The sequence below is a fragment of the Gallus gallus genome, chromosome 5 (genome assembly GCF_016699485.2).
Source record: "Gallus gallus isolate bGalGal1 chromosome 5, bGalGal1.mat.broiler.GRCg7b, whole genome shotgun sequence".
NCBI lineage: Eukaryota > Metazoa > Chordata > Aves > Galliformes > Phasianidae > Gallus > Gallus gallus.
In genome coordinates this window covers 27,497,451-27,517,010 of record NC_052536.1, presented here as the reverse complement: position 1 = coordinate 27,517,010, position 19,560 = coordinate 27,497,451, and the positions used below count along the sequence as shown (strand labels likewise).

The 19,560-nt window shown below is 46.6% G+C and overlaps 1 protein-coding gene across 5 annotated transcripts in view; it reads left to right on the top strand.

Annotated features, from left to right (window-relative positions):
• PLEKHD1 (pleckstrin homology and coiled-coil domain containing D1) overlaps positions 1-19,560 on the top strand; it is a 23,667-nt gene extending 4,107 nt beyond the window's left edge. Inside the window, exons 1-14 of one of the 5 annotated variants that reach the window (XM_046942623.1) lie at positions 279-391; positions 819-1,019; positions 5,406-5,499; positions 6,125-6,214; positions 6,723-6,799; positions 8,844-8,935; positions 11,556-11,608; positions 11,702-11,796; positions 12,733-12,826; positions 13,622-13,794; positions 14,315-14,447; positions 15,613-15,757; positions 16,299-16,448; positions 17,072-19,560. In XM_046942623.1, coding sequence (XP_046798579.1) covers positions 871-1,019; positions 5,406-5,499; positions 6,125-6,214; positions 6,723-6,799; positions 8,844-8,935; positions 11,556-11,608; positions 11,702-11,796; positions 12,733-12,826; positions 13,622-13,794; positions 14,315-14,447; positions 15,613-15,757; positions 16,299-16,448; positions 17,072-17,232 — 1,506 coding nt within the window. In that variant the 5' untranslated portion in view covers positions 279-391; positions 819-870 and the 3' untranslated portion in view covers positions 17,233-19,560. Of the gene's footprint in view, positions 1-278; positions 392-818; positions 1,020-1,837; positions 1,955-2,021; positions 4,178-5,405; positions 5,500-6,124; positions 6,215-6,722; positions 6,800-8,843; positions 8,936-11,555; positions 11,609-11,701; positions 11,797-12,732; positions 12,827-13,621; positions 13,795-14,314; positions 14,448-15,612; positions 15,758-16,298; positions 16,453-17,071 lie in introns of those variants that run through there. The other 4 variants (XM_015287589.4, XM_015287586.4, XM_015287585.4 and 1 more) reach the window with 4 other exon arrangements.

Below are 19,560 nucleotides of genomic sequence, written 5' to 3'. Positions count from 1 at the left end.
GTGTCTGTCTGTACAAGGAAGGAGGATCTCAGGGGTGAACAAGGGCTTTGGGAACTGGAGCTGCGTGCTGTGTTCCTGCACCTGTGCTGTGGCCCAGAAGCAGCTGGAGCCTGGGTGGGGGGAGGTAGGCAGGGCAGAGGCTGTACTCACAGCACGTAGAGGTTGAAGCGCAGGGCAGACAGCATTGTGATCCTCAGCCTTCCATCAGTGATGGCCCTTTAAGGATGAGCACGGACACTGCCCAGCACAGACCCAGCAGCCACGTGAGTGTCCTGGGTGGGCAGAGCCGGGCTAGCACAAAACCCAAAGTGGGCAGATGGAGACGGGCTGAGCTCGCTGGCTCCTGCTGCTCTGCTCCCTTGCCCTTGGGTGGATGAAGACCTGCCTCCAGGTAGAAGATTTGGGGCTATGTGTGAGAGATGTTCAGCAGCCAAGTGTCCATCTCGCCCTGATTGCTGCCTGGGCTGCTGCAATGCCGAGTGCAATAACATTCCTGGCTGGCTCTTGCGTGGAGGCACTTATGCTTATATTATGACCTTCTGCCTGGTGAGCTCTCTCTGCCTCCTGTATGTCTGATTTCAGGCTCTCTTTGCCCTTCTTTTTTTTTTTTTTTTTTTTTAATTTATTTCTTGGTTTGGGGTGTGCTCTGCTCTTAATGCATCAGGAAGCCATACGCAGTGAAGAAGCTTCATTGTCTGTGCATCAGGGAAGAAATTATTGACTGAGTGCTGAGCAGCCACGTTATTGATTCTGCCTGTAGCCCAGCCTGTCTGCTGCTCGGGCTGACTGTGTCCTTCTGGCTCGCTGCATTTAATCAGATTCTCTGAGCCGCTGAGCAGAGGGGGAGAGTTGGAACCAAACCCATCTATCATGTTCACTTCCAAATCCAGCTCCGTGTCCCCTTCTCCATCCATGGAGCAGGCGGATTCGGACGCTCTGGACATCAGCACCAAAGTGCAGCTGTACGGAGTGCTGTGGAAGAGACCCTTCGGGAGGCAGTCGGCCAAGTGGTCCAGGAGGTGAGCTGCGGTTGCTGGGGTGGGATGCGGGGCTGGGGTGTCAACTGAGCTCTCAGGCTCTTGTTAAATGCCACAGAGACGAGGGCTGAAGCTTCAGGCAGAGCCTCCCTGCTGTCCTGAGCCTGCTTCACACAGGTGTGCTTTCCTCTTTACCTGCCCGTACCCTTTCCTATGGGTACTGCAGGGTAGGAATAGGGTCTTGTTTCTTCCCTGAGCTCCCTGGGTCCAAGACAGCTGGGTTGGACTGGCTCTGCACATTGGAATGTACTACATTCCTGTGCACAACTCTGGTGGCTCCTGGGAGGTACGTGATCTGATGGACTAATCCTTCCAGCATTCTTGGGATGCAGGTCAGCGTCACTCCTGATGGATGTCATTGGCAAGCCGTTCAGTTACAAGACCTGCAGCTGGAAAGCTCTGTGTGTTCCCCCTACTACTGCCAGAGATTTTCTAATGCAAGATCTGTTGTCACAGTCTTTAAAAGAAGGATAACAGTCCTTACCTTGCTTCAGTAGTTTGATATCTCGGATGAAACTGTGCCAGAAAATCAAAGTATTGTTTTCCTTTTCCCCTACCTTTCCCCTGGGAAGAGGCCCAAATGAATCGTTAACAAAAGGCCACAGGAACCCGAGCTCTCTCTGGGGCTGGAAAGTGGCACGGCTCTCGTGGCACTTCAGTCGAAACCTGCCAAGATAGCTTAGCCCAATAGGTGGTTAAATGTTGCTTGAGAAGCGGTGTGCTTGTGGCCGTCTGTGTGATGTGTGCGGGTTTTATGCTGTGCTTGCTCTCCTGAAAGCAATGGCCTGTTTTTTTGCCAGAGAGAGGGCTTGTGCTGGTGTTGCCTGCTCAGCTTGCAAGTGTTGCTTTTGAAATGAATGATGTCTGGAAACTGACATGGCTGTTGCTGAAAAGTGGACAAAATAACACAAGGGAAGGTAATTTGCTATGAAGAACACGTTCTTAAAAGGCTTTCTTCTTCCTAATCAAAATTTCTTAAAGGCAAATGGCCCGGTGCTCTGTCATTATTTATTTAGTGCTTTTCTATTCCTATAAGTCCCCCACCCTAAGCAAGCTGTAAATATTTCAGTAACAGCAAGTGGGAGGAGGTGGGAGGCAGTGCATGGCAGAGCCCATGTAGTAGGGTTACTGTGAGCACAGCAGCTGGGCCTGGGGGAGCAGCAGGGCATTGGGAAATGGGAGGCGTCTCTGGGTGCTTGTAGAGCTTGGAATGAGGGTTTCCAGAGCCAAAGGGCTGTGGAGCAGGTGGGCTGATGAGGGGATGGAGAGCTGGTCCCAGGATTGGGCTGAGCCTGGCAGTGGGTCATAAGGAGGCACTGGCATAGGGCAGAAGGCAGTGATGTGGCAGTGCCAGGCTGTGACCTCCTGCGTCATGTTCTTGCGGGCCAGAGGAGGCCTAGGGCTGTCCCAGAGCATCAAGTGCCTCTGCAGCTGGGTTTGGCTCCATAACACCAATAAGGCACCAGGCAGAGGTGCCCTGTGCTTGAGATACTCCTCTCACAGGCCAGGGGAAATGAAAGAGGAGGATCGATCCCACCACGCCATCAGTCATGCAGCTGACTCTGTGTGGCTTTTAGTAGATACGCAATGTTTACTGGCCTGATCCCATTCATTCAGCAGTAGTAGCATTGCTGCAGGAGATGCTGGGAAAAAAACCAAGTGGTTAAAGGAAAGATAGAGACCGAACAGATAACAGATTGGGAAAAAAGTCCAGGCAGAGCATCCAGAGCTTTGGTGGTTGATGATTTAGCAATTGAAATCCCAGACCTGGATCAGAATTGTTGCCATGACCAGGATCTGCCGTGTGTGCTCCTGGGCTGGTACCCTGAAACCTGCTGTAGGGCAAGGGCAGCCAGAGTGCAGCAGTTGTAAGGCAAATGCTTGCCTTGGGCCACCATCATTTCAAACACTTGTGTAATGATTACCTACTTAATCTCGTTAGCCCTCCATGATACATAGACAACGTTTTATCCCCAGAGAGCAGGTGTCTCTGCTGGCTGGGTATGGATTGGTATAGCTAATCTGGACAGACCATGTCACCTCCTTCATAGCCGAGGCCCTCTGTGGGCCTTATCTGTGCCCTATCTTAGAATCTGTGATTCTAATGGTTTCTCAGTGCAGGATCTAACAACAGAGGTGTCCCAAAGGGCTGCCTTGTAGCTTTTGCTCTCCGTGTGCTGCACAGAGTGAGTGCTGCCACCTCTTTCCCCTCTCTGCTGCTCCCCAGGCCTTTAGTAGGCCTTTAGCTCAGTTTCCTAACTTCTTTATTCCTCTACCAGCTAACCTGATGTCCGATGTTCTTTCTTACTTATTTGCCTGCGGGCTTTTCTGTTACTTCCTATATTTTTTTAAGTTCTTATTTTCATACATTTTAATTCCAAATACCCACAGATTCTCACCACGCCAATGAGGTCAGGGCTGTAAAAGTTCACTCATCTGCCACAGGCACGTCAATCTGAAGAGATCAGTGCTCATGGTCTTGTGTTGTTTCTCCACCAGAGCATAATCTGTTATGTGGGGATTATCAGGAACACTGACCGTCTCAAAAGCATGTAACAAGTGAAGGTTATAACAGAGGTTAAAGCAGGCTAGATTAGAAATGGTTTGCAGTTCAGTATCAGCATCTTTAGCTGCCTATCAAATATTTCCTGAGGTTCCTTGAATCTGCTGAATGTGTCCAACAGATGTGCTAAATGCCTTTTGTCAGCGTCTCAGAGTTGTGTGCACAGCTCAGCCCCCCACCTCCTCTGGGATGCTCCTCCCCATCCCCACCTGCCATCACGAGGAAACAGCCTTGCTCCCCTACCTGTGATGCTGGTGAGAGGTGTTCAGGATGGTGGTTCCCAAAACGATTGTGCCCCATGTACAGTCCATCTCCTTGCCACATCTTACAGTAATACGGAGTCCAGGCTGGTGCTGCAGGCTGCGCTCCCCCCTGGGCGTCAGCTCCTCTGTGGTCCCCAGCAGACTGAATACACCCAGTGCAGAAGAGTGACTTTAACTTTGGGTCTTGCTGTTCCATCCAGTGAGATTTTGCAAGGCTGTGATCAGGACACGAGGGGGAGCTGGTCAACGGGTGAGAGAGCAGTGTCCTGCTGCGACAGCAAGTGGGCTTCACACTGCCCGTGGCAACACAGCAGGTACAGATGAACGGGCAAGGGAAAGAGAAACTGGGGCACACGAGTTGTTGCTGCTCTTTGTATGCTCTGAACATTTCTGTGTGTAAGTGTGCAGATGTTCATGGGCTGTCACGCTTTGAAGCAGGCTCAGAGTAGGTCCGGAACCTGAGCTTGCTACAGATCTTTCTATAGAACAGTGCAAAACATTTTCTTTGTCGTTAACTTCTTTGAAAGCTCCCTGCTAAACTAATCCCTGTCTTTTCAGCTGCCCTTCAGCATTGCTGAGTGCTGCAGGTATTCAGACTGAATTTAAGTGAAGTCAAATATCTCTCTCCTGTACCACTGCCTGCAGGGTAAACGCAACATCCATTTTCTTGGAGCAGAGGAGCTCTCCCAGGGGAATTTTGAACATCCAAATAAGTTAAAAGAGGTTCTCCTTTAATTACAATGTTGAGGACATGCTCTGGTAAATTACAAGCTTGCTTTACAGGAGCTGTGATGCTCGTGGCTACCATGCAGCATTCATGAGAGCATACCTAAGGCTAACTGTGCAAAACGTGGCACTTTTTAATGTGACACATGTAAAAAAAAAAATAAATAAAAAAAAAAAAATCATTTTCCTTCCTATTTACAAAGGCCAGTGGCAGAAGACTTGGCCAACAGCCCTGCTTAAAAATATCAGTACAATTTATTTCTGCTCCTGAGTGCTCTCATGACAAATGTTTTGCCTAGAAAGCTGCTCGAGGATGCTACCTCGTGGCTCTCCCTGCTGTATGACTCAGTGTTACAGAGAGAATACTTCCCTTGTGGCTTATGCTGGCAAGAAGCAATGAGGGGACAGAGGGTGGCAAGAAGCTGATGGCAAAAATAAGCTGGTAATTGCTTTTAGCCCATGTGAGAGAGCCACTAAAAAAAAGTGGCAGCTCTCTTCCTATAGGTTGAGTCCACTACATGAACTAGGCAGAATAGGCACAGGTCAAGATGTCAAAACACTTTGGCTGGGATCCTTTCTTGGGCACAGACCTCTGTCCCATTTATCTGCCAGTAAATTCTGCCATGGTTTGTCTTCACACTGCACGCTAGAACGTAGAGCTCACTGTGAAGCACTGGCACCTTTGGGCAGAAGTGAGGCACCCCACCTGAAGTTTAGATGGGAATGGCCAATTCTTCACCTTTCAGGTGAATGTTTTCTTGTGCTGTGAATCAAGAACTCTGTTCTAGCAGAATTTCTTTCTTTTCTGTCCTAAAGGTTCTTCATCATTAAGGAGAGTTTCCTGCTCTACTATGCTGAGAGCGAGAAGAAGAGCTTTGAGAGCAATAAATACTTCAATATCCACCCCAAGGTGAGTAGTGTTTGTGTGGCAGAGGGAGTTATTCTGTTCCTAGGTGTTAGGTTTTTTTATGAGACTGCAAGTGAAGAAGAGGCAAGGCCAGAGAGGTCTCAAACAGAAAAAAAGTGAGAATTGTCAGTATCTCTTTCATGCTTCTTACTGGTTCATCAGATGTATGGCCTTAATTCTTCCCTTAATAGTAGATGTATCCCCTGATTTGTATGATTTCCTCATCAACTAATTTTGTGGCCATGAGAATACTGTTGGCAAAGGCAACCAGCTTTTCTGGTTGTTCCTAATCTGTACTAACCTGTGCAAATGCTGTTAAGGTCCTTTCAAGAGATCACCTATTCATTGATAAAACAAATTCCACACCTGAGTTTTAGCCCTCAGCCTTTTCTCCAAGCTGGCTGCAGAGGAGCAGTCTTTACCCCCTTTCAGATACTGCTTGGAGGTCTCCTGGTGGTGGTGATGGGAGTCCATCTGCTTTTCAGGAGCTGTGTCTATTGCCTCTCTGGAAAATACAAGGCAGGTCAGGGTCCCACAAGTGGCCAAGGGTGGCAGCTCAGTTCCTGATTAGTTGTAAGCATCATTCTTGAATTTGATGACTGATTGGAGTGCCCTGGTTCATCCCCAGGGTGTCATACCCCTGGGGGGCTGCATTGTGGAACCCAAAGAAGAGCCCAACATGCCTTATGCCATAAAGATCTCTCATGAAGACTTCCATGTAAGTAGACTTCTTTTTTTGTGTTCTCTAGGTAAAAACAAAAGCAGTTACTGTGGACGAGCGGAGCTTGATTTTTCCACCCTGTTAATGTATGCTTACCCGCTCTGAGCAAATCATCCTGCAAGAGGGGGTGGCTTGGCATCTCAAGTCCCCTCAAAGCTTTGCTACTGCTCCTGCTTTGACAACCAACAAAGAAACTTCCTCTTTTGGCAGCAGGTCTTGGTATACTAGCAAATCAGTAGTTGGAGATTCAGGAGCCCGAGAGCTCTTTTCCCCCTAGTCCCTCTCCCTGTCACTTTATTCTTGCCATGACTGCTTGCAGTGTGTATCTCCTTCCAAGCAAGAATGACATATTTGGTTCCATATGGTGCCTCCCATGCAGGTGAATGTCTCCTCCTGTCATAGCAGTGCCCAATCCATGCCCTGGGCACACAGAGGCATGGAAGGCACCAGCTGACTAACCTGTTCTTTTTGTTGTTTGTTTTATTTTCCCCCTCCCTTGTTTTAGGGCAACATTGTTCTAGCAGCTGAATCAGAGTTTGAGCAGGCTCAATGGCTGGAGATGCTGCAGGAGTCTGGAAAAGTGTAAGCTGCTTTCTGTTCCTTCTTTTCTTGGATCTACTCTATAGATATTTGTGGCTGCCACAGACTAAGAGCCAACTCAAGCTCAGGCACTTCTACCAGTGGCTTGGTATGTGTGAAATCCTCCATCATGCCATTTCCTCCTCGCTTCCAGTAGTCTTCTAAGCAGAGATCCCTTCCCAGTCACTGTTCCTCTAGGCCACTGGCCAAAGTATGCCCTTGATCCTCACACCACCTATTTAGACAGTTCTGCCTCCAAATAGCCTATATCCCTGAGGGACCATACATTGTGTTCCATCTACTCATCCCCCATTACATACATGATTGGGCTGTTAGGTAGAGGGAGCTAGGGCAGTACACATGCCCTATGGACCATGAAGTACAAAGCATGTCTAGAAACTGGTTGTGGATGTGCACAGGAGAGGTAAAATGTAGGCAAAGCTAGATAGACGTTTCTAGTTCTGCAAAAGTATTGGAATAGAGGATGATTGGGCTGGATAGTAAGTAGAGTTGCTATACATATGATACAATATTGAGGGTTTTGGTTTGCTTGCTGCAGCCATTTTGAAACTCTCCATGCAATTATATGATACATCTCCCTCCTTGTTTCAGTTGTTTGCTGGCAGCTTCTCTGGGCTCAGGTTCATTCTACATCAGAGCACGTTAGTGGAAAAACACACATTCACACCCATGTGCTCTCACTCGGGATGAAAATGTCTACCTGTGGGCACAACATCACATTTTAAATTAGCATTCTAATTTCCTCTTTGTGTTGGAAATATCCTAAATGCTCATTAGTTGGAAAGAAACCCAGCTGTCTGCAAGGTGCACAAGGCTTCGGCTGCTGGAGGTGTGACGTGCCTGGGGTGATGTGTGTTTAATACATTTGTCTCACTTCTGTCAGAGACAAAGCACAGGTTGCACTGAAAATGTTTTATAAGAGATTCAAATGGCTCACGAAGAGGCCTGGTGCAGGAAGGCTTACTGGTATCTAATTCATAGGCTGCCTTTTGATTTAACAAAGATGACAAAACTTCTGGGCAGCAATTGCTTTTTCTGTGCGTGCACCTATAAAAATAGATTGGGGTTCATTTTACATGTGCATTTAATGTGTTTTATCTGTGTAGCTACTGTTATCTAATGGAACATCTATAGAAGTGAGCAGTGAACTCAATTTCTAGTTCTGTTTTTGACTTGTATGTCTGCATCCTTGGTCACTTAGTCTCTGTGTTGAAGCCTACTCTGTCCATCAACTCAGTCACTAATGGGCATCTGCTCCACAGGCCTTTTTTGCAGCTTAGCTTCATAATGTTTTCAAGAGACCTTGAGATCCTCTGGCCAATGGTGCTACAATAATGCAAAGTATTCTTTGAATATGCCTGCTTCCTTTAACTTTCCATACCTGCCAGCTTCTCATCTGGCTTTTATCTCCGATCCCTCAATGCTTTTACAGGGAGAGGCACTTATCTCAGGGTAGGGCCAGACACCTAATTCTAGTGGCTTACCAATTTACTGGAGAGATTGATTGGCTGCAGGATGGATGGATGATGAATACCAGAAAGGCTGAAGATTAAAAAAAAAAAAAAAAACAACTGTGAGAAGGGGCCAATAAATAGTTAATGTTTGAAGTGGAAAAGTGGCTAAAATAGTAATTGGACAATGGAAGACAATCTCACCAGCAAATTGGATGTTAGCTGAGTTAAAAGCTAAAATTTGGTTCTGAAGTCTGTCAGGATCCATTTAACGTGTTCCAAGTGCAGCATATTGCAGCTGGAGCACTTAAGACTAAGCTTCGTACAGAAATCTCCGAAGCACTAAAGGAATGTCTGAATAGCTGTGCTGTGCTGAAGCACTGCTCCTGTAAACTTGCTGTTATTGAATGTCAGGAAAATTTCTAAATCGCTTGTGGAGAAGAATTCAGAGAATCACCATTCCCACTGAGAGTGTGCTTGAATTCCTTGGTAGGTGGCCAAGCTGAGTCCCTCTGCCTCTCTCTGTGGGACCCTTAGATCTCTTTTATTGTCTGCTTTGTGTCTGCTCTCCCTAGGACCTGGAAGAATGCCCAGCTGGGAGAAGCCATGATTGAGAGCCTGGAAGCCCAAGGACTGCAGCTGGCCAAGGAGAAACAGGAGTATGTAGGTAGGAAACTCTCACTTATAAAAGCTGTAAAACCCAAAATAGTCATTTGGCCTTTCTGGAATTGTTAGCTCAGTCAAGCCAAGCAGCTATAGTGTTTTACTGATGACTTTTCCAAGATGAAGCTTCTGAATAGCCAGCAGCTAAAGTTCTGGTTCTGAAGGGATTTAAAAAGTTAAGGTAAGATCCAGACATCAGAGCCATCACATGAAAGGAAGACTGTGCCATGTCCAGGACTCTGCAGTCCTGCAGATCCTGCTGCCTGCCTTGCACAACTCTTGGGATGTGCTGGTCTCACCTGCTCACCAGGCAACCAGCCAATACCTCTGAGTCCTGAGTTAAGTAGGACTGGTGTTTCTGAGCTTGATCAGAGCTCTTTATACATGGTTGATTGGGGTTTTCTTTTCCCCTTAGCTCTTTCTTTGTCTACATCTGCTTGATCTTTGTCTGCATTTTCCCTACCCCATCTGTTCAATGCTGGAAGTGGGAGCATTTACAGGGCCTTGTTTGTGGTGTCTTATGGCTAATTTCTCATTACTGCCTCTGTGAGCAGTGGAGAGAGCAGTTGCTCCAAGCGAACATGGAATAATTTAGGTTGGAAGATACTTCTGGAGATTAATTACTGCAGTCTTTCAGAAACCAGGCTCTGGACAGCAGTACCCTGGGTGCTCTGACTGCCCTAGGAGGGGAAGCTGTCACTCTCCACATTGCCTATAGCAAGAGCCAAGGGAGAGCAGCCTCTTTAACCCAGATGCCTCCTAAGTTAGGCAAAGCATTCCCCAGGGTAGGTGTAACACCCCTTCTAGGCTGTGGGCTGATGATCGCATCACCCATCCTATGGCAAGCCCAGTGCTCTGCCCAGGCAGCCTGCAGTAGGTGAGTTAGTGACATGCTTAGTGCTTCAGGTCAGTGACACATCAAACTGTCTCTCATTCTCTACTGTTAACCATCAGGCTACTGACCAAGGGTGATCTCTATAGACCATCTCACATGTAACAGTGATCATAATTTACATATCAAGACATGTTGTCATGTGTGAGCTGATGGATAGATGGCTCACGTGTGAGGCAGGCAGGGAGCAGTGGCTCCACGCCTTACACAGAGATAACAGGGAGCACTGAGAGGAGAACCTGGAGAGATAGGTACAAAGTTAGAAACAGGAAAGCTTTATCAAAGCACTGTTTTGCAAATACCAGAGCTGAATAAAGAGCTTAAGTCCAAAGTATGGTAAAAGACGACAAGATGATACAGCAGCAATGGAAAACACATCCTGTGCAAAGCAAGATATTTGAAGTGTAAAATACATACTTCACTGGTTCATTTGGTCTGTGATGACAAGATTATCCTTAGCTGGTGATTTTTCACAGTTGGTTACTTTCCTTTGACAGCATCTGTACGTTTGTTCCTATTTAAGTGCTGAGTTTTCTGCCTCATTAGCCTCATCTTCAGTGACGTATGTCCATCCTGTAGTTAAGTTTAGAGGTCAGGCACTGCTGCTGGCAGCAGGTCAATGCTCTTTGGAGAACACAGATGTTGTCCTTCATCCCTGCTCCGGGAGAATTCCAAGTCCCCTTGGGGTTCCCTTCCATATACCCTTATCCACTTGGGATCCGGGTTTCCCTTTCAGGCAGGGATGTTGCTGAAGCCCCTCAAGCCTTGGGCCTGGCCTCAGCAAGGAGAGTTAAAAGAGGAGGTGTGAGAGCCTCTGCGTAATTGCAGTTCAGCTGTGTGGACTCCTGGCAAGCAAGAAGAGGATGAAAGTGGGCAGAAAGGCAGCAGTGGCTGCCAGCAGGGCTTTAGCAGCATAAGGGTTAGTGCTGGCATGAGGAGCACTGCTCTGGGAAGGAGGTAGAGGTCTGTGTGTCTCCCAGCAGTTGTAATCCTGACAGGAGTGATGCTCTCTGATACCAAGGAAACTAGTAGCAAGGTAAGCCATCCATAGATGTCAACTTTATATGCTTTACGAAGGACCCTATAGACCTTTTCCTTTCTAGGTAAAGTTATTCTACTGATTTTACTGAAGATCTGGAGCATCTAGGGAGGTTTAGTAAACCAAAATCTTTGATTGCATGGGCAATGGTTTCCCCATACATTCAGAGCTTGTAGTATGTTTTACAGCCCTCTTGACTCGAGGGAAGCTGGGAGACCTCTTCTCCCACTTGAACCTGGAGGGGTTAATGCAGAGGGTGCTGGAGGGTAAGGATGGGGCACTGGAATGCATGAGAACAGCCTGCTGCTACGCTGCGTGCGACCCTGTGCGCCCGTTTGGCCTTTCCGTGCCTTTGCTTCCTTATGCGTGAAGCAGAAAGGAGGTTGTTTTCCTAACTCATCTAGAGGGTGGCAAAGGTTAGTTCATTAATGTGTTTTAAGAACCTTGGGAGGAACCTTTGGAAGGCATACACAACAATAAGATTTAGTTTATTCAGTTGTTTGGCAGGAGGGAAATTATAGAACATTCCATTAGTGTAATCTCAGCCTTTGGAGTCTCTCAGAAAGATGTGCACAGAGCAATAGGTAATACATTTACAAGCTCCAAACAGTCAGTACTTCTCACACACAAACATCCCCAGGATAGAAATTGCATTTATCTGCGTTTGGCCTTTGTGTGTGCATACGTTTGCAGATAAGCTGATGGAAGAAACAGAAGAGTTGTGTCAGCAGAGGGAGCAGAAAGAGGTGGGTGTTCCTCACAAGCCAATTCCATTCGGCTCCCCTGGGGCAGGGCTGGAAGTAGTGCGGAGTACACTCCTGTCTCCTCTCCTGGTGCAGGAACTGGAGCGTCTGAACCAAGTGCTGGAAGCGGAGAAGCAGCGGTTTGAAGAGGTGGTACGGGAGCTGCGGCTGGAGCAGGAGCAGATCAGGCGGTGAGGGCATGAGCTGGGCAGGGCAGGAGAAGGACACCAACTCCTCACTTGCTGGGAGCGCTGGTGAGGTTGGGGATCAAAGCGATGGGTAAAACTCACTGGCTTTGCCTATTTACGGAGGAGATAAATGCAGTGTTGACCCAAACAGGAATGGCTGAGGTCTGTTACTTGCATTTGCTACCGTTGATTGACCAACAGAACACATCCTAGTTTCATTTGCTGGTCAAGACTCCAGCAACCTCATTTCCAAGAATCTGGGACATAAGCAAACCCTGGGTTAATTGGGGCTGTATGGCAACAGGCAGATGTCAGAGGATTTCAATGACAAAACCAGTTTTATTCGCACCAGCCCCATGGGCTCCAGACATCTCAGCCAGATTTTGCACACACAGCTGAATGTGTGGAGGTAGAAGTTGCCTCACTAAGAATAATTTTGTCTTTTTGAGAGTTACGCTATGCAGAGTATCAGCAACAAATGTGTATAGAAAGGGAAAGAGAGAAGGATTTTATTCTGAGTGTTGAAATGGCATCCTTTGCTGTTGCTCTATTCATTTTTCTTTTTCTCCCTAAGCAGCATCTCAGAAAAGCTGTATTGGTTTTTATAAGCCTTTTTTGTTATCATAGATATATGCCTGTTTACTCATGCCTGCTGTCTGTGCTCTGCAAGCTGTAATCATGGTCCTGCCCTCACTAGCGAAGCACATAGGGGATGGTTTTTGTTCCACCAGGAGGCACAGCTAAGCACCTGGGTGTCTGTAGTTTGCTCAAGGTGTGATGCTTTCTGGCACACTCCTGCCTGGAATTCCTGCTTGAGGGCTGCCTGCACCAACCACCAGTAGCAGGTCCTGCACTGAAGTCCACAGCCTGTGCAGTCCGAACGTGGTTTGTGGGGCTAGCATTCCCCTGCCATAGCTATCACCATTTTTCCTTCTGTAGGGAGCTAGAGCTCACAGCCCGCTCCCTTAATGGAGTGGAGGAAGAAAAGAAAGAGTTGCGAAGCCTGACTCAGTCCTTACAGAAAAACCTGGAGGTGAGTGACCACTTGTCCCTTCTGAGTGGCAGCAGTCTGTGATGAGTTACGAGGACTGAACGCACTGTTGTCCTGTAGCATGAATCTCATCTGGTAGTGTCAGAGTCAACCCCGTGCAGATGAACTGATTCTTTCAGTAGCTGATATGAAGGCCAAAATCCCCTTCAGAAAAGGATTAGAAATGGCAAGGAACCCAGCACGCTAAACAGCTATTTGGTTTTTGAACAGTAGCTCCATAAGCCCCGGTGGAAATTAGGGTAGCAGAGAGGTATTCTTTGCTCACAGGCTGAAGCATTGTTCCCAGAGACTTCTCATACAAGAATTGAAGGAATGGAGTGCTGATGTGTTAAACCTTTTTATTTACTTGGTGTTGCTCTGGTGGAGAGGTAAAAAATGACTTCTCTAAATGTATATAGTTTTTTTGTGAAATTTCAGCTCAATTTCCTTGCTGAAGGCAATCAACCTTAATCCTACAAGTTTGTCCAAAAATCTATTGCTATTATCCAAAATCGGGACAGGATTTCAGGATGTTCCTCCTGAAATCTTCTCCTAACCACAGTTACGGGTAGGAAAAAAAGATCTGAAAGGTTAGAGAAGGAACATTTGTACTCCAGCTATACAACAGACCGAACACTTTGCAGTGTGGTACATCCAATTACCTTGTATTACCCATTTTTAACCTGAATGAGGAATGTGGGTGTAAAGATTGAAGAACTCAATAAGGAGGAGCCAGACAGGAAAAGGAGCAGAAATATAAGACTTTGTTGATGCTCACAGTTTCTGTCCTTCTTCAAGGAGCTCTCTGTAGAAAAGCAGCAAATGTTGGAGATGCTGGAAACGAATGAAAGCCCACCTTCAACCAGCCCTAGCAAGGAGCAAAGCCCCAGCTGGGGGTTGCACTGCAGCCTGCAGCAGATTGAAGAAAAGATGCAGCAACTCCTGGAGGAGAAACTTCTGGCAGAGAAGAGGTGAAATGGGGACAAAGCCTCTTACTGTGGTGATAGGGATGTGGATTGAGATGCCTTCTAGTGGGAAAAGGGGTAGCCTTTTCTCCTCACAGATGGGAGGCAACCATAAAGGGTATGGCTAAATATTTACAGGCTTAAAGCTAGGGTCGCCTTAAAACTCTTCCCATGTTTACCCTAAGGCCTGAAAGTAGGCGAGATCCCTACTTTTAACTTCTGGCTGTGGTAGAGGGAAGAGGACGGCTCTACCACGATCAGGATTTGTGGTGCCCCATGATGTGGCTGTCTGCTGTCTTTCTTTTAGGTTGCCAACACAAAGCAAGGTTGAGGAACTGCCCACATGGCTTTTTCCAGCCATGCCTGCACTACTGAAGTGAAAATGCAGATAATGCTGCCTTTAGTACCTCCTTGCTCATGGCAGCCTGGTAGTTACACATGCCCCTGCTCAATACCGAGACCCTTCCTCTATGTGAGTCATAGTGGGGTGGGGATGGTGGGATTCTTTCTCTGTTCCATGCTCCAGGATGAAGGAGAATGAGGAGCGGTCCCGAGCCCTGGAGGCGGAGCGGGAGTTTTACTCTTCCCAGTCACAAGCACTACAGAACTCACTCTCAGAGCTGACTGCAGAGAAGCAGCAGACAGAGAGAGACCTCAAGGTACTGGCTGTATGCATCATGCATTGCCATCCCTGGGCCCTGACTTCCTTCACTTTCCTTTCAGATCATCTGCCATCAAAAGAGAGACTTGTTCTTATCCTGTGGTCACAACTCTTTGTTTGCTATGCTTCATATCACAGTTACATGAGGATCCATGCTGTATCTGTGTAGCACTATTATTTATTCTGTCTTTCTGATGCTGATTAACCTATTCAGTAAAAATTATTTCCATTTGTTCATGTGAAAGCATCATCCAAAGATGAAGGTGAGACAATAATGCAGGACAGTAGACGCAGTCAAGAATAAAGATTGCTTAAATGCTGGTATAGAAATTGCAGAACTGGGCAAGTCTTCCCTCTTTATATGTGCTCTGTGAATCCATCTGAAGATTTGAAATTCAGAGGTCTTCAACTTCCTCATGAACTTGGGTTTGAAATCAGAGGAATGCAGTTGGGGTAGCAGCTGTCTTTCCTTGTCCCAGTGATGAGAGAAATGGCAGTTTAGACAAAGGCAATTGACAAAGTCATGTTGTTTTATTTTAAACTAAGTAAAGTACAAGTTGTTATTGGCTGCTTGACACTCAAAATCCTTCTCCGAATATTTCGTCCAGAAGTATCACCCATCTCATCTTTTTCCTGCATCTCTAACAAGTTTTTATCCTTTAACATTTCAGTTGGCCATACTAAAGCTAAGTTGACCTAAGTTTGTATGAGTTATGCTCATTTACTAAGTTACTACTTCACCTTTTCTTCTTCCCCTAATTTTTACTGTATTTTGTTTCTGAAACTAATTACTGTCCACCCCTTTGTGGGAACTGACTGCCTTTATTTCAAGTCTATTTCAGATGGGAGGATGTCCCGTTCTTGTTCAGATTCAAATACTTCCATAAGTATAAATTCAGGTGTTGGAGTGCTATCTTTGACTTTGCAGTGTTCATAAAATGAGAGCACAGCAGTGAAAAGGGAAGTCAGAATAGAGGAGAATTGCTAAAATATCTGGACTTTTAACTCTGTCTGAAGATACAACAAACACATTTTGCCTTATTTCTATTGGTTTTCCTTATTGTTAATCTTTCATTGGGTCCCTCGCAAACCTTGTGAGTTGCAGGATGCTTACTGATACACAAGCTGTTTTCAGGAGCGTTTGTTCTCTTCATCTTCCTCAGGCTGAGGTGAAGGTGCGCATGGAACTGGAAAAGAGACTGAGGGAAGCTGAGGAAGCATTGCAGAGCTTGGAGCAAGGCTTAAATTCTTTGGATCGTAATAAGGAGAAGGAGGAAAAGATGAAAGCAGATGTCAGTAATCTGAGAAGTAAGTCTGTTACCCATCTTCTCTACTGATGAGCTCCAAGAGGAAATATTTCTTCCCATCTTCCCAGACTCAAAAAGGGGTTCCCAAATTAGTAAGGCTGCACCTGGAGTGCTCTCCCAGCTCTCTTTGTACCTTAACCTCACCATCCTTTGGAGGAGTCAGAATATGTTGTGCATACACTTGATGCTTCACCCTCAAAGGAGCACAATATTACTCCATACTTCCGTGTGTAGTGAAAGACAAACCTATGGACAGAGAGATGTGTAAAGTCTTTTCAAAGGGTCAAGGAGGGAAGCTGTGGCATAGCACACGTTGCTCAGTCCTCCTAGGTGATTGCTGCAGCTCTCCACCACTAGTATTTGCTGTGCTGTTAGAAATCCCTGTCTGGACTTAATGATGTCCTGATGCTTCACAAAATGTTGTTTGTAAAGCTCTATGGAAGTGCTGAACGGCATCCCCTGACTCACTGTAGTCCCTTTTGGCTGGTTCACCGCTTGCAGTGTCTTTCCTGTCACTGCTCATAGTGCTGTATTCTCTTCAGAGTTCTTCGAAGAGTGCATCCGCAATGCCGAGCTGGAGGCCAAGATGCCCGTGATCATGAAGAACTCTGTGTACATCCACAAAGCTGCCACTCGTCGCATAAAGAGCTGCCGCCTTCACCGCCGGAGAGCCAGCGCTTCATGGAATGACTGTAGGTAGTGGGCAGCTTCTTCCTCTGTGCCCTGCAGGAGCAGATGCATGCAGATGAGGCTGAAAGAGCAGTAAGATCTGCAAATGTGGTTCATAAATACATATTTCTTAGCAGTACCATGGAACTATAGGCTAGTCTAGGGTTTCGCTAACTGAAGAGCAGGCAGCAAATCTGCATAGTTACCTGTCTCTTCATGGATGTGTAAAGGTATGCAGTAGTTGCTGGGATGCCTCCAGGTCTCTACAAAAAAAAATGTGCTTAAAGCTGACTTCATTTGTGATTAAGCATTCATATGGAGCTAGGTTGGAAGGGACATCTGCATAACGTCTTGCCTAGTCCAGTGCTCAAAATGGCTGTCTTTGAGGTCAGATCAGTTTCTACACAGCACTGTAAATTTGGGAAGAGGTAAAGCAAACGACCTGTAAAGAAAAAAAATGTGTTTCCGTGCTGTCAGCATTTTCCTTCCCTGAAAACAGTAAGGTGAAGCTGTTGGTGCAATGGTTAGTTCATCCCTGGCTAGGCTCTCGGTCGTGATGATTGCATGGCTCGTGTGCTCTCTTGTCTTTCTTTGGTTTGTCCCCTTGACTGAATGTGCTGACCTTTTTGTGCTGCTCTTGTTTCAGTGAAGCAGTCCCAGTCTTTCATCATCTCACATGCAGAAGCTGAAAACATTGAGGAGCTGAAGGAGGCAGCCAAAAGACTGAGCCGGCACCAGCACTTTCGTGAGACTCTCTACCAAATCATGAGATCGCACAAAGATTCATCATCAGGGGATGAAAAATGACTCTTGTTGAGAGGAGGCTTCTGATCTCAACTTGCCGTTCAGCTCTGCAAACACGAAGCAGTCAGGCATTAGGGTCAGAAAGGAGTTGCATCCTTTGGTGAGGAAGGTGGGGGGAAGTTGTGTGTAGGAGGTCCCCTCAAGTAGTGTCTCTGCTTTAGTTTGGATGCTCTCTGTGGTCTGGCAGACCTTCCCTGCTGATGACTCTGGATCATGTCTCTTTGCTTCAGCTGCTTATTTTAAGCCATGTTTTGCCAAGATACTGTGGCTGGTGTTAAAATGAACCACTGGCCTTAGCTTAGGAAGTGCCTCTTCTTTTCTTTGCTGCCTAGTCTGCCTGCTAAAAACAGGTGCTTCTGAGAAATCCTTCATCAGCCCATGATGCAGCTGGTGTAGCCACCCCCAGCTGGCACAATCTAACCTGTTCTACCTAATGTCCTCTAGGAAACTGCCTCCTCGGTGTAGACCATAATATCAAATATAGAGCAGTCTCCTGCTGCAGTAACATTTCAAGCAGAGAGATAGCACTGCAAGTTGAAGGCAACCTGAGGATTCTCCCCATGGCATGGGAGATGGAACTACATGATCTTTAAGGTCTCTTCCAACCTAAGTCATCCTATGATTTGCCTCCAAAAGCATCATGTGCAAAGATTTCATAGATAACTCAGCAGCATCAGTGCAAGTTGGAGGGAAGGCTATGCTGTGCTGACCATAGGCAGAACATCCTGGGGACACCTTTGCACTTTTTTGCATCAAGACAGCTGACTATGTTGCTGTCAGGAGGAGAAAAGGTCTGTGCAGAAAATCGTAGGCAGGTTCAGTGTGGAGTAGCCTTGGCTCTGATGGTTTCCTCATCACCTCAGGAAAACAAGCTTAAGGATAGGTGAGTGGGGTGAGGACTGTTCAGCAGTGACACCTACTACCATTTTGCAAATTAAATGTTGTCAGCAGCAAGATGTCAGGGCAGTGCAGCTGAGGAGGTGGGGAGATCCACTTCAGTGCATACTGCAGCAAATAGACCTTACCCAGCACTTTGTACTGCTCTCTGCCAGTCCTGTTAGTTGCAGCCCAAGCTATCATGGTCTAGCCTGGACCTCCAGCAAGCCAAGGCTGGAATGGAAGTGGTCCTGTGTACAGCTTAATCAGAAGTGGGCTCCTGGCTGGCCTCTTGTCACTCCTCATTGTTCACCATGAGGTTGTTGCAGTGGACTATTTACCTTGTAGTTGGTTATCTTGTGTTTTACATGAGAGGAATGGCTTTCTTGTACAAACTTTTCCTTTATACCAGAAGCTGGCTAATAATTATCCACACTATAGTAACAGCACTGCTTAGTGCTTACAGAACACGTGACAAGCACACTCAGTGACATTATCCCTGTGATATAAGTCAGGAAACAAAGATGTAAAACATACAAAGGTGGTGACGCTACAAGCAGAGCTTGCTTAGGGCTTGGGGGTCTTAACTGCCAGAGTACTGGAGCTCTTAGGTCTGTACCCCTGGGTATTACGTGTGCCCTTTTTGTCAAGTACTGGGGTGGCTGCTTACCTACATGCAGGCTGTGGCACTGGGCATGTTTCGGCTTTGTTTCTGGCCGCCAAAGTCATTCCCTTCCAGTCCCATGCTGCTTCTAGAGTGAATTTGTGGTTGAGATAGGGAAGGGACCTTGTCCTGTCATCCATGAGAGTGGCATTGATGCTGGTGGAGGGTGCAGGGTGTGATATGCTGAGAGCTTCTAGAGGGGAATGTGTGACCAGAGGATGAGCACCGAAGGCATGGTCTCTCCATTTCAGTCACTTACTGACCATTATCCTTCTGCCAGATAATGGGATGTTATAAAAAGCCAGAGGGCTCATCACAGCGGGCTGTCACTTCTATGATGACAGGTGATGGACAGGAAAATAGAGTTTACTTCCCTCCTTAGCATACCTGACCCATCTGTGCTTTTCCTACTCTAGCTTGCATGCTAGAAGGCCAGAAAGAAATCCTGGTTCCCAGAAGGTTGAAAAGCTGAGAAACACAAGCAGAGCTGGTTTTCCCCTTTGCACTGTCCTATCAACATCTCAGGCTATTTTCCAGTTGCAATTTTTTTTTAAATCATGTAATACTGGAAGATGCAGTGAAAAGTACAGCCAGAATGTGTATCTGTAATCAAGGCAGTTAGAAAAATCACTCAGTGGCTTGTGAATGCAACACTTCGATCTATTACAATCAAATGCCACAATATCATAATTTACAGAAGTATCGTGCCCAGGAGGTAGTCACATCTGATCTTCCTTCACTGCATATTGACAGCAATAAGTAAATAAAAGTTACACTGATACCAGAGTGAA